This window comes from Perognathus longimembris, chromosome 2 (genome assembly GCF_023159225.1).
Source record: "Perognathus longimembris pacificus isolate PPM17 chromosome 2, ASM2315922v1, whole genome shotgun sequence".
Classification (NCBI taxonomy): Eukaryota; Metazoa; Chordata; class Mammalia; order Rodentia; family Heteromyidae; genus Perognathus; species Perognathus longimembris.
Genome location: NC_063162.1, coordinates 27,054,303 through 27,069,400, shown reverse-complemented (window position 1 = coordinate 27,069,400; position 15,098 = coordinate 27,054,303). Strand labels below are relative to the sequence as shown.

General features: G+C 37.4%; 1 protein-coding gene across 3 annotated transcripts in view; it reads right to left on the bottom strand.

Annotated features, from left to right (window-relative positions):
• LOC125346232 (cytochrome P450 2C9-like) overlaps positions 1-14,420 on the bottom strand; it is a 56,117-nt gene extending 41,697 nt beyond the window's left edge. The window contains exons 1-8 of one of the 3 annotated variants that reach the window (XM_048338627.1): positions 14,219-14,419; positions 12,505-12,667; positions 12,195-12,344; positions 9,963-10,123; positions 8,400-8,576; positions 7,363-7,501; positions 5,149-5,444; positions 5,091-5,111 (exon numbers count right to left, since the gene is read on the bottom strand). In XM_048338627.1, the coding sequence (XP_048194584.1) occupies positions 5,106-5,111; positions 5,149-5,444; positions 7,363-7,501; positions 8,400-8,576; positions 9,963-10,123; positions 12,195-12,344; positions 12,505-12,667; positions 14,219-14,386 (1,260 nt within the window). In that variant the 5' untranslated portion in view covers positions 14,387-14,419 and the 3' untranslated portion in view covers positions 5,091-5,105. Of the gene's footprint in view, positions 1-5,090; positions 5,112-5,148; positions 5,445-7,362; positions 7,502-8,399; positions 8,577-9,962; positions 10,124-12,194; positions 12,345-12,504; positions 12,668-14,218 lie in introns of those variants that run through there. The other 2 variants (XM_048338628.1, XM_048338626.1) reach the window with 2 other exon arrangements.
• Positions 14,421-15,098: the final 678 nt, after the last annotated feature.

Genomic DNA, 15,098 nt, shown 5'->3' with positions numbered 1-15,098 from the left:
CTAGACTTAACCGACATCTACAGAATATTCCACCCAGCAACAACAGAATACACATTCTTCTCCGCAGCACATGGAACATTCTCCAAAATAGATCACATCTTAGGGCACAAAGAAATTCTGTACAAATTCAGAAGTATCAAAACCATTCCCTGGGGGCTGGGGATATAGCCTAGTGGCAAGAGTGCCTGCCTCGGATACACGAGGCCCTAGGTTCGATTCCCCAGCACCACATATACAGAAAACGGCCAGAAGCGGCGCTGTGGCTCAAGTGGCAGAGTGCTAGCCTTGAGCGGGAAGAAGCCAGGGACAGTGCTCAGGCCCTGAGTCCAAGGCCCAGGACTGGCCAAAAAAAAAAAAAAAAAAAAAAAAAAAACCATTCTCTGCATTCTCTCAGACCACAATGGAATAAAATTAGAGCTCAACTCAAGCAGACACCACAGAAAATCCTACAATTCATGGAGACCAAACAACACACTGCTGAACCATCAGTGGGTCATTGAAGAAATTAAAACGGAAATTCAAATGTTTATGGACTCACAACCAAGTTGAGGACACAAAGTGTCAGCTCCTTGGGACACAGCAAAGGCAGTACTCTGAGGAAAATTTATATCTTTGAGTATATACATCAACAAACTGGAGAAACAGCAACTCAGTAATTTAAGGAAGCACCTTAATTTTCTGGAGAGAGAACAGCAAGCCAAACCCCAAGTCAATAGATGGAAGCAAATAATTAAAATCATATCAGAATTAAATCAATTAGAGACGAAAAAAACCATCGAAAGAATCAACAAAACAAAGAGTTGGTTCTTTGAAAAAATCAACAAGATAGACAGACCCCTGGCAAACCTGACCAAAAAATGAAGGCAGCACACTCAAATAAACAAGATAAGAGATGAAACAGGTAACATCACCACAGAAATAACCAAAATTCAGAAAATAATAAGGGACTATTTTGCAAACCTTTATGCCAACAAATTCGAGAACTTGGAAGAAATGGATGATTTCCTAGAAAAAATTGATATCCCCAAACTCAACCATGAAGATTTAAACCTTCTAAACAGACCCATATCCAGTATTGAAATAGAAACGGCAATAAATGATCTCCCATCCAAGAAAAGCCCAGGTCCATATGGTTTAACTGCAGAAATCTACAAGGCCTTCAAAACAGAACTCACACCAATATTTCTCAAACTCTTCAATGAAATTGAAAGAGAACGTTCACTACCAGACACATTCTATGAAGCCAGTATAACCCTCATCCCAAACCAGGCAGAGACTCATCACGGAAAGAGGACTATAGACCAATCTCCCTGATGAACATAGACACAAATATTCTCAACAAAATTCTGGCCAATCGACTTCAACAGGTCATCAAAAAAATCATACACCATGATCAAACTGGATTCATCCCAGGGATGCAAAGTTGGTTCAATATATGCAAGTCAATTAATGTAATCCACCACATCAACCGGAGCAAGCTAAAGAACCACATGGTTTTATCTCTGGATGCAGAAAAAGCATTTGATAAAATCCAGCACCTATTTATGCTAAAAGCCCTGGAAAAACGGATTCTAGGGAACATTCCTGAATATAATCAAGGCAGTTTATGACAAACCAACAGCAGCATAACTCTAAATGGTGAAAAACTAAAGCCGTTCCCTTTAAAATCAAGAACAAGGCAGGGATGTTCACTTTCTCCCCTGCTCTTCAACATAGTACTAGAATCCCTAGCCTGAGCAATTAGGCAAGAAGAAAATATGAAAGGGATCCAAATAGGAAAAGATGAAGTTAAACTTGCTCTCTTCGCAGATGACATGATCCTATACCTAAAGAATCCCATAGACTCTACCCCCAAGCTACTAGAGCTGATCCAAAACTTTGGCAAAGTTGCAGGATATAAAATAAACCTTCAAAAATCAACGGCCTTTCAATATGCTAACGACCCGAAGACCGAGGCTGAAATCAGGAAAGCAACTCTATTGGCAATAGCCCCCCAAAACATAAAATCCCTAGGAATAACCTTAACCAAAGAAGTGAAAGACCTCTTTCATGAGAACTTTAAAAGCTTAAAAAACGAAATTAAGTCAGAACTAAGGAAATGGAAAAACCTCCCATGATCCTGGATTGGGAGGATTAATATAATCAAAATGGCAATATTGCCAAAGGCTATCTACAATTTCAATGCAATACCCATTAATATCCCAAAGCCATTCTTTAATGGAATAGAGGAAGCAATCCAGAAATTCATATGGAAAAATAAAAGACCTAGAATAGCAAAAACACTCCTAAGCAGAAAGAACAGTGCTGGAGGAATTACAATACCCAATTTCAAGCTCTATTATAAAGCTATAGTAATAAAAACAGCTTGGTATTGGCACTGGAACAGGCCTGAAGACCAATGGAACAGAATTGAAGACCCATAAATGGACCCACAGAACTACGCCTACTTAATCTTTGATAAAGGAGCTAAAAAAATAGTATGGAAGAAAGATAGCCTCTTTAACAAGTGATGCTGGCAAAACTGGCTCAACACATGCAACAAACTAAAACTAGATCCTTATATATCACCCTGCACCAAAATCAATTCCAAATGGATTAAAGACCTTGAAATCAAAACAGACACCCTGAAAACACGAAAGGAAGGAGTAGGAGAAACACTTGGGCTCCTTGGCGCAGGACAGAACTTCCTTAACAAAGACCCAGAAAGGCTACAAATCAAAGAAAGGTTGGACACATGGGACTGCATCAAACTGCAGAGCTTGTGCATGGCAAAGGACATAGCTCGCAAGATAAACAGAAAGCTCACAGACTGGGAGAAGACCTTTACTGGACATTCAACAGACAAAGGCCTCATCTCTAAAATATATGCAGAACTAAAAAAATTACCTTCTTCCAAGGAAAATCGCAAAGAACCAATAGCCCCGTCATCAAGTGGGCTAAAACTTACAAAGAGACTTCTCTGATGCGGAAATGAGAATGGCCAAGAGACATATGAAAAAATCCTCTACATCACTGGCCATAAAAGAAATGCAAATCAAAACAACATTGAGATTCCATCTCACCCCAGTAAGAATGTCCTATATCAAGAAAACTAACAATAACAATTGTTGGAGGGGATGTGGCCAAAAGGGAACCCTACTTCATTGTTGGTGGGAATGTAAACTGGTTCAGCCACTCTGGCGAGCAGTATGGAGATTCCTCAGAAGGCTAAATATAGAACTCCCCTGTGACCCAGCAGCCCCACTTTTGGGTATCTATCCAAAAGACCACAAACAAAATCACAGTAATGCCACCAGCACAACAATGTTCATCGCAGCACAATTTGTCATAGCTAGAATCTGGAACCAACCCAGATGCCACTAAGTAGACGAATGGATCTGGAAAATGTGGTACATATACACAATGGAATTTTATGCCTCTGTCAGAAAGAATGACATTGCCCCATTTGTAAGGAAATGGAAGGACTTGTAAAAATTTATACTAAGTGAAGTGAGCCAGACCCAAAGAAACATGGACTCTATGGTCTCCCTTATTGGGAATAATTAGTACAGGTTTAGGCAAGTCATAGCAGAGCATCACAGGAGCCCAATAGCTATACCCTTATGAACACCTAAGATGATGCTAAGTGAAATGAACTCCATGTTATGGAAACGATTGTTATATCACAGTTGTAACTACTTTCAATGTCCTATGTGTATCTGTAGCTTCTATTATTGATGATGTTCTTGTATCACATTCCTGTGGTTGTACCTACACTATCTCTGTAATCTTATCTGAGTATATTGGAAACCGTGTATACTGGTATTGGAAGTAGGAAATTGAAAGGGAATACCAAATTTGAGAAACACAGGGTAAAAAAAGACAAACAACTACAAAAGCAATACTTGCAAAACTTTTTGGTGTAAATGAACTGAACACCTCCGGGGGGGGGGGGGGGGAGGAAAGGGGGAGGGGGAGGGGGTATGAGGGACAAGGTAACAAACAGTACAAGAAATGTATCCAATGCCTAACGTATGAAACTGTAACCTCTCTGTACATCAGTTTGATAATAAAAATTTGGAGAAAAAAAAAAAAAGAAACTACAGCAAAACGAAAAAAAAAAACTCAGCTGAAAAAACTCAGGACTATATCAGTAGTAAGATCAAGGCTTGGGTTGATGAATTATCACACTCAGAGGAAAATAAAGGATGAGAAAAAAAGGAATCAATAGTAGATTCCAGTCACTAGGAGGGATACCATTAAAATATCCACATATACATAAGGGCTCTTATCTAACCAGGATGCTGATAATTGAGTGGATTTATCGAAGATGGTGGAAAGTTGGAGGTAGATTCTGGGTAGAAGGACATAAGATGACTAGGGTTTTGTGTGTGCTCTAGTTCTAATGCTTGAACTGGGGCCTCACACTCCCATTTAGCTTTATGCTCAAGGATGACGCTCTACCACTTGAGCCACAGCTCCACTTTCCAGGAGATAATATCTTCAGCAGGCCTCTCATCTGCTTTACTCAGCTTCCTGTTCACCATTATGTGAGCCACTTTAATCAAACACATTCTCCCTGCCAAGATATTCTAACTCAGTATGCATGGGTTCAGAAATGACAAAGTCAATTGACCATTGACTGAAACTGAGTTAAAAGAAATCTTCTCTATTTTAAGTTGAGTATTTCAGGGATGTTTTTAAAGTGATGATAGCAACTAATACATCAAGAACCCCCTCCTCCAATTTAAAAAAAACTCAAGGAAAAATAAAGCCACTGGACTGAAAACAAAACATGACTGAGAAAATAAAGAAGTGTCCAATAAATGTGAAACAAAAGTGAGTCATGCATCAAAGGTACCAATGGGTCAGAAGATTTAATTTTTTTCGTATGCCTCTAGAGACATATTGTTAGTATGAGAAAAGTCATCAAAGCACCATTTGGGAAATAGATAAAATAAACTTTTAACATTTATCTGGAAATGTAAACATGTAACATTTGGAAATGTAAACATCTAAGAATAGCCAAAATAATATTTAGAAGGCAAAAAAAATTTCAAAGAGTCACAATGCCAGATATCGAACCTGTTATTTACAGCCTCAAACTGAAAACAACACAAAACCCATTAAGGAACACAGGTGAGGGGTGTGTGTGTGTGTGTGTGTGTGTGTGTGTGTGTGTGTGTGTGTGTCTGTGTTTAGATGGGGATTATAACTATGGTAAGAAATGGTAGCATAGGAGAACAGTAAGGTGCTACGTAGAAGAAAATGAATTACCTTGGGAATTAAGTAATTTCTGAATTTAATATCTCCCGTTACCACATGGGGCAAGCTGCTAGGGACTAGATCAATGTATCTCTGGATCTCATGCAGCACAGCTTCTGTGTAGGGCATTTGGCTCCTGTCTTGCATGCAGGGGCTCCGGTGCCTGCCAATCACAAGGTTGATCTCTTTCTGGATTTTGGCTGGTAGTATACAATAAAGAAATGATGGACTATTAGAGCAGAGTCCTCTCAGAATTTCAGCACTACATGGAAATGAGGAAAGTACATCAACAATATTAAACATTAGTAAGTTATATGATTAGAAGTATACTTAGACACACATTACAATAGAAATGGAAGGATAAAATTGGAGTAAAATACTAAATGTCTATCAGGATAATACATGAAATTTAACACTAAATATTAATGTATTTGTGTGTGTTTTATGTAAGGGGCACTTAGAAATATTTTTGTTTGATGCAATGATAGTTCTCTGAAAATTTTCAGGATTCTCTTTTCAATCCTGGTTACCCATACCGTTTTGTTTTGGGCAGATGTCTTTATTACATTTATACTTCAGAACACTTGGCGAGAATTTTCTATTAAAATGGAAAAATATGAAGGTCTGAACTCCACAGTTCTTCACTAGATCTGGCTCTTGAATTTTAGGAGGCAAGATGGAGAATTCAAGGATTGGACCATTGCCAGACATGCCGGTTCAGCCCTATGCTCCACTTTTCTTTCCTCTCACTGCCCAAGCTCCCTGTGAACAGCACTTTCAAATTCAATTTCTGCAAAGAACAAGTTTCTCTTTGCTGTGTGATACAAAATCAGTCACTATGAACAGAGATGTAAGGAGAAAAAATCAAACTCATTTGATGAAGTTTTGGACAAATGTTGTTTCCAAACTAGTAAAGAGACAGCTTCCTGTTCTTTCCTAAAGTTCTTTCCTTTGACATTTGTTAAAGTATCATGACCTCACTGCTTAGTTAATTTTATCTTTTAATCTACTCTCTATCTTTCAGTAATATGCTGTACACTTGATGTGTTTCCATTTCTCCTGTCTTCCTACTCTAAAGGACTGAATGCAATTTGTAATTGAGTTACCTTCATTTCTATGAAAAACTGACAGAAAAGAAGCAAGGTTTCACAGCTGATGCACAAAGTATTTGAAAAAGGTAAAAATACGAACTCCCTCCCTGACATTTTTCTTATATTTTGAACAGACGCTTTGAAGATACTGACTTCTGAAATAATAAATGAAATTATTTTAGGAAGCTATATTATGTACAGTAGTTTGAACTTATACTTTAATTAGGAGAGTTTCCTTTTCTCTAATGCAAGTTAAGAATGATCAGGATAAAGAAAAATATCTGAAAACAATTTAAATGCTATATGGGGAGGCTGCAATAGAAGCATTATATAATCCCAGGCCAATTTATATTTGTAATGACAGTCAAAAAAATCACTCTCTTCTGGGTGCTGGTGGCTCATGTCTATAATCCTAGGGTACTCAAGAAGATGCAATCTTTGGACTACAGTTTGAAGCCAGTCGAGACAGGAAAGTTTGTGAGACCCATCTCCAAGGCAAAAACAAACAAAATAATTCCTACTACTGGCTCACACCTGTAATCCTAGCTACTCAGGAGGTTGAGATCTGAGGATCATGGTTTGAAGCCAGGAAAGTCTGTGAAACTTTTATCTCTAATGAACTATTTAGAGAAAGCTGGAAGTGGAGCTACGACTCAAGTGGTAGAACACTACCTTGAGCACAAAGAAGACCAGGGACATTACCTAGGTTCTGAATTTGAGGCCCAGGACCAGTAAAAAAAAAAAGCTAAGAAATAGTGTTTAGGCCCTGAGTACAAGCCCCAGGACCAGCACATGCACACACACACACACACACACACACACACACACACACACACACACACCATTTCCCATGAAACGCAGATAATACACCAAAATAGTTTTATTGTGTTTCTGCTGCCTTCTGTTCCTCTCAATTTCAATGGGAGGTACAGGATGAAATAGTGACATTTCTCTAAGACAAACAAGATGAAGGACACTAGCAGCAGCTTCCCAACATCCTTCCTTAGCTCTTTACCTGTGTTCATACCTGTGATGTGGGGGTGCTTCATCAGGAGCAGCAGACCATACCTCAGTGTGGAGCTTATCGTATCCGTCGCAGCCACAAACAGATCAGACACAGTGATTACCAAGTTGTCAAGTGTGAACAAGTCTTGATTATTCTTGTCCTATGGAATAATTTGGTTTTATTATCTGTCAAATTATTTGCCAGTATTTTGAATCCTAGTGAATCCAAAATAACCCACACTGTTATGGTTAGCTAACACAACCTACATTGAAAGGCAGACTGTAGATCAATGGACCATCATGTTATGACCTACACTCTTGTTTTTGCCTGCCTAAAATTTCCATTCATGGAACTCTTTGCAACTGTGTAATCCATGCAACAAATTCATTCCTTCCAAAAGATACAAGCCAAAGGCTCTGTCTGCCTGATATTCTATTCCTTCTTATTCAAGACACAGTTATAAAGAAGGATTGATCCCTTCTTAAAGTCTTCTCCTGCCCATGGCAGCAGATACTTCCAGGTGTATTACATCACACACATTCAGTAATTCCCCTTGGAAGAGGTACTCTTCTCCATTGTCCCTTATGCTGTAGGTCGTGATAACTCTGAATAGCTAGGGCATTTCATACTCTGTTTTTGTTTTTATTTTCTATGTTACCTTGTGAGTTTACTCTGTTTCTCTTCAGCTAGATTATCACTACTATTCCACCTCTCACCTACCATTTTTATCTGTGTAGCCCAGATTTCCCTCCAACTAGCAAGCCTCTGATTTAGCCTCCCATCAATTGAGATTCACATATATATCACCACCACATTTAGCTACCTTTCTCTAGAGGAAAAAGGGTCAATATATTCTGGGTCAATCTATTCTAATGATTTGTTAGTTTAACTTAATTCTTCCACAATACTTAATGGAGATTCTTACACAAAGAAGGTACAATGGGCTTTTCAAGGAATACTGACTACATCACTTAAACAACCCTAGTATATAAAGCACTACAAAATAAACCACATGTTTTCCAAGTAATCAACTAACTGAGCTGATGTTTGTATCTTACCTGCTCCCTTTGTATCAGGAAAAAGTCAATAAAGTCCCGAGGATTGTTCATGTCCAGTGATTCTTGGTGTTCTTTTGCTTCCTTTAAAATATAGTCTCTCGCTTGAGAAGCATTTTTAAATACCCTGTTGTGAATTCCTGGAAAGTAATCAATGAGAGCCGGGAACACATCTAAGATCTACAAAAAAGAAAGAATAACATCCTAAAAAGCTGAAGATGAGCCAGGCGCTAGCGATTCATGCCTGCAATCCTAGCTTTTTAGGAGGCTAAGACTTGAGGATCATGGCAAAAATGCAGCCTGGGCAGCAAAGTCTGAGGCTCCTATTGCCACTAAATCACCAAAAAGCCAGCTGAGGCTCAAGTGGTAGAACCACTAGAGCAAAAATAAAAATCAAGGACAGTGCCAAGGTCCTCACTTCAAGCCCTCGGATTGGCACATCAAAACAAAAAGCTGAGGATGATAGCTTACAGAAAATCCTTGTTAGATTGTAAATTACAGCTGTATATATGGGAAAATGGTGGGATCTATCTTGAGGTAAAATATTTCTTAGAACCAGCTAGTTATTCTCTATGTGTGTAGAAAAGAGTCGTGGGAAAGAGTTCTGACAACAGCCTCAAAGATGAAAACCATTTCCTAACACGATAAATCATCGTTATTCCTCCCTGAACATTTTTATCAATTGAGTCAATTCTTTTTGGCAATGTCATAATGCAAGATGCTATTAATTAATGTGAATCACATTATGAAAATTACAAGACAGATTAAGTAATCTGGGATACATCATTCTAGAATACAAATCTAGGAATCCCTGCTATTCATTTGCTGGGTTATTTGTGACAAGAATTTTGTTTATATGGCTCACACTGGCATACAACTGGTGATCCTCCTGTCTCTACATTCTGAAGGCTTGGATGACTGGTGTACGACACCACCATCAGCCATAGTACCTGCTGTTTCAAACATAACCCAGAATGAATGTTTCGGGGAGTCAAATATGCCTTGGAACCTGTTTGTGTCCCAGAATAGTTAAACAGTTTTCAAGATCACACAAAAATTACTCAGAAATGGTAGAGTACAATTCAATTCATCCTGGAGACGTATTGATATTTTATGGTTTATACTCCATAAATCCAATCTTCATCATCCCAAACATTTTCTCATCCTGGAAGAAGATAGCATCTTCCTGAATTCATATGAGTAATGAAGAAGAGTCTAAGTGTGAATTGGAGGAAAGTTGCAAAACCCTGGGTTTGAAAAACTTAAAAGGAATCTGAATAACCACAGAAAGTCAGGATAACCTTTGGGCAGGGACACAAGCATGTGGGATCAAAACCATGAACAAGTAGCCTACAGGTTTATAAGCCAGCCCAGTATCTGTGCCTTATTTTCTCTTGGCCTAAAATAGTTAACTATGAATTCTTTCCTAGGGGCTCACTTGATGCTGCCTCAGGCAGGACTGTGATGGCTACACATTCTTTTCACCACTCAATACATACAGACACTTGGAAGTATCACCCAAACACATCATGGTTTGGGGTCAGGAATAAAAGAATTTGGCACCACCTTCATCCATAGGGAGTTCCGAATCTTAAGGTTTTCACTGAATTTTTCTATCAAGGTAAGAAAATCTTGATCTTTATAATCAAAACGTTTCTGGAAAATAATGGAGCAGATCACATTGCAGGGAGCACAGCCCAGGATAAAAGTGGGATCACAGGGTGAGCCTGAAGAATAAAAACCATTTAAAATATGATTAAAAGAGACAGAAAGCACACTTCCTTATTATCAGGTAAGGTATTTGGGTAATTTTAAGCATTGTCTTATCCATAAATTTTCCTTTAAGAGCCAAGTGAATTAGGCATACATTCAATCAACATTTCACTTTTACCTTGAACTTGAGTTGGCCATTACAAGCTTTCTGATTAAATAATGGAGTTTAACACATTCAGTTTCTACCCACTGGCTTTACTCTCTTAATAGAGTCTCCCTGCTATTATGGAAGAAAGAAGAGTTCCTAAACTAATAAATGAAATGCTCAGACCAGAATCACACCTGTGAGTGAAGTTGTGGGACAATATATGTGAATAGTAAAGGAGAATAAGAAATGCTTATGTCTGAGGTCACATGTTTGAAAGAAAAATTGTAGGATGCATTCATGGCATGTTAGTAGAAACCTACTTATGGAGGATAGTATATAAAAGATATATTTATTACTCTAAAATAACTGAGATCTTTTCCAATACAAATCCCATACAGAGGAAATGTATATAAAGGCATAACTTGCTCTTAGTATGTTTCATTTGAATACATAAAACAAAAAAAACACAATTGTATTAATGTAATAAAATCACTTCATTTTGTTTGGTAGCATATGTCCTTATTCATAATTTAACTTCAAATCTAATATATATCACAAAGTCCATGCAAAAAATATTGTAATATTGTTTAATTTAGCCATGAAGAGTACAGCGTGCTTTAATTATTTAAAATTTTTATTCATCTCTGAAGAAAAATCTATTTTTTCATGTAACACAATTAAAGTATAAATATGATCATTTTTAGGAGTTCTCTTCACCACAAAAATATGAAAATTCAGCTGAACTTTGTATGTAAAACTTTCCACAATTCACTTTTATCAATTCTAAGGAAGTGTGGTTTAAGTTAAATATTCTGAATAATGAATGTATGTCATCTAGAAAATATGAAATCTGTTGAATAAGCTGCTCATGTACTAGGTTCCTTAAGAAGGTCATTGCTCTAATTTTTTTAGTTTTATTTTAAGCAAATATTTAGAGGGCAATTTTTAAGCCTTGGAGAGACAAGGAGAGAGTATGATGTATGTATGCATGTAATTGCCAAGAAATAATTATTTTTACGTTTTCTTTTGAATTCACTGGAAAGCTGACAACCAAGTATATTTTGACAAATATTTTCTAGGTAAGTTGAGTTGGCAGATAAAGGCATTTTTGTCATAATTTTCTAAGAGTAAAAAAAAATAGTGAAATCAGATCCGCAACTCTGAAACCACAGCAAGAATACACTTTGGAAAGATGAAGAGTTACCTAGCTGAAACAGTTGAATAAATGGTTTTTATGCAATGCTGCTTCTCTAATTTTCTTATTTATGTTGCAGCATACTTTCACTCAAAGCCTATTAATCAAGTTAGGAAGTACTAAGTAGAAACAAATAAATGCTAAATATTTTATTGTGCTAAAGTACAGATAATAATTAAGGATGTTGTGTTAAGATACAGCTAAGCACCCAACCCAAACAAGTACATAATATCATTCCTATCATGTGGGAGAACTGGAAGACTTATTTTTAAAGCAGTTGACAACATGATGGATCTAAGAAAATGCAGGAATCACTTGGTTTCCTCCTCTCTAAGCCATCTCCATCTTAATAACTTGCCAAGTAAGCTTTAGCAAAATGATCTGGAATAGCTCATCTACATTTATACTAATGGAAAGACTCATTAATCTTCAGAAAATAAACTCATAATCTCTTTCATAAAGTGTATTTGAAGAAAGAGAAAAAATTTTGCAAACAATATGAGATGAAAAGAATTTCATAACCACATTGGACACATAGTCATGGCTGTACACATAGCACAGAGACACAAACACTCCCTGTAATCGCTGCTTCACACTATCCATCCTCACATGAGCTCACAGCCAGGGCCCACAATGAAAGCTTCCATCACCTCTGAAATGAACCCAAGGACCACATCAGAGAAGACTATTTACTGCTCAGGATAAATTAAAATTAAAATTAGCAGGATAAATGGTCACTCACCTTTAGTTTTCTTCAGCTCTTCCACAAGGCCTTGAGCTTCCTCTTGAACACACCCTTCAATGCTCCTCTTGCCTACCCCTAAATTTCTCAGAGACATTAGGGAGAAGCGTCTCATCACATTCCATATTTTTCCATTGCTGAAGGCGATTCCTGAAAGAAGGAGATCTGAATGTAAGAGGACACTCTCAGGGAAGGCAGAGGCAGCAGGGTGGCTACTGCTCTGCCTGATCAACTTGTCAAATATTTGTAGTCCACCCTCTTCCATCTCAGTGACACAAACACCTGCACACACATGGAAACACATACTTACCAAGGCCTTTGTTAGTTTTTTCAGACAATGGGGAAACATCCCTCCCAGAGAACTCTTCCCCATGATCAATCAGGGCTTCCTTCACTGCTTCATATCCATACAGGACCACAGTGGGCTTCATGCCAAAATACAGAGTGAACACTGGGCCATAGACTTTGGAAAACTGGAAATAGAAAAGAATTACAAACATTACTGGAGGAATTTGTATTTATACTGTGCCTGAATCAAGATCCTATTTCAAACAGATATCATGATTGATGAGGGTTTTGTTTGTCTGTTTTGTTTTTTGCTGTGTATGTGCCATTCCTGGAGCTTGAACTCATGGCCTTGAGTCACAGCTCCACTTCAGCTTTCTTGCTGGAGATAAGATTCTTGTGTATTTTCCTATGTAAACTGGCTTTGATCCACAATCTTCAGATCTCAGGCTCCTAGTAGCTAGGATTAATGGTATGAGGCACCAATATTCAGTTATTGTACATACAGCTTCAGATGTTTATACCTTTTAAAAATTGAAGTGTGAAAAAAATTGAAGTGTCACTTATTGGTGGCCTATAATTTGCCACAAAATGGTCCCTGTGGTTAGAACACAGAACAGATCACAACCAATCCTTACATCAAGACATTAAGCAGGACTTTTAGCATCTTTCTCAAAGAAAAAGAAATGAAAGCCAGAGAATTCTAAATCCATTTTAGTACATCACAATTAGTGAATTAAAAACTCTTTATTAACATTGGGTGCTGGTTCAATGAATCATCCTCTACCTTACCTACATTGGCAGCTTCAGAAACACTTATAAAGAGATACTGACTCAGTAACACAGAGGTGAACATTGGAAATCTGTAATTTTAGTTGTTTTTTTTTTTTATAATTGGTGCACTGGGTTTTGAATACAGAGCTTCCAATTTGTTAGTCTGGTACTTGACTACTTGAGCCACATGAGCACTGTGATTTTTTTGCAGGTTATTTTGGAGATGCAGCCTACCAAACTTTTTCAGCCTGGATTGGCCTCCAACTACAATCCTCTAGAAAATCTAGAAAATCTCCCTATGAGCTGGAAGAAAACTGTCTTTTTACATATCATGGGTGATTTATTTCCCTAGTCGTATGGGGTCTACTGGTATAACAGAATTAGAGAACAGCACTAAAGAAGCAGTACTGGGGCATGTGGCTTCCCTTGGAAGAGCAATTTGTTCTTCCCTGCAGCATTCTTGGTCCAACATAAGTGATAGGAGACCATCCAAACAGATGCCCAGATCACCAAATGGATGATAGCTTATTGCTTCCTTCTTTTATTTCTTATGTTGTTTCAGGCTCTAAGTTTTTTTTTCATTAACATCAAGCATATGGTGATCCTCACAGCAGTTCAACTTTCTGAACAAAATTGCATGGCTAATACATGACTTACCATTAACTTTCATCAGAAATCCATAGTAAGTGTTTGTAAGACAAAGAAGAAGAGAATCACTCACAATGCCAAAGTTGTGATTTTTATTTTTCTCCACCAGGATCTAAGTATTTCTCTCATCAGAAAAATACATTACTTTATCCCTTTACTTCTGATCACAACAACTGGAAAAGGTAACAGGTGCATCAAAGTTTCACAGGGGCATTTGTTTTACAAATGCCTAATAATAGTTTGCCTACAGTCATACATTTTATTTTAAAATCAATTTGCTTCTTTTTGTAAGCCTATGGAGGATAAGACTTACTTACATAAGCAAAGGATTTGTTGATGTTCTTCGTGTTTATCTGCAGAATGTTCCCAATAATTGGGAGAGGAGTTGGGCCAGGAGGGAGTCTCTGTCTTCCAGAGCTCTGTCGCCAGAGTGAAAGGAGAAGCAGACAGAAGACACTGAGCACTAAGACCACCACCAGATCCATGTTAGTCTTTCCTTGTGGCAACAACAAGTGCAAATTCAAATCCCACATCTGTCAATTTACCTGAGTGTTTGCAACTCATTAACCAACCAGCTTAATGTGCTCCAATATCTTACAGTTCTCTTTGGAGTAACCTTTGTCCAAGTTTTATGGATTTAAAAGTTAAAATAAAAATTTGTTTGAATTTCTGATTTTTTTTCCAGTAAATATGTCTCTGGAAAATGTGGCTTGCTTTTACTCAACACGTGATATGGTATTAGCAAATATTGGGGGGGAAATGTCACAGAGCTATTTCAAATGAGCACACAAAATGTTGCATAAAGCATGTTTTCAGTGCTAGAGATCATATCCAGGACCTCACACATATGCAGATGAGCATTTTACCAATAAGGATATCATAGGCTATGGAAAATGATCTAATATATGAAAAATCATCAAAATTCTGAATTCTCAATATATTGGCAAGTTCACAGTTTATCATTTTATTGTCTTTTGCACATACTACAAATTTTTTCTTTAAAGATCATTTTATTTCCTTGTCAAAACCAAGATACTTTGTTCTCAGTAGCAGAAGGCTCCCAACTACTTAATATCCTCTTTAAAAGTTATATCAATCTAAACATATAAGTATGTTATTCAACTCAGCCCTTGAATAATCAACATATATAAAAGTCCTAGCTAAATAAAATTCCATGGCTTTCACCATTATGCACTA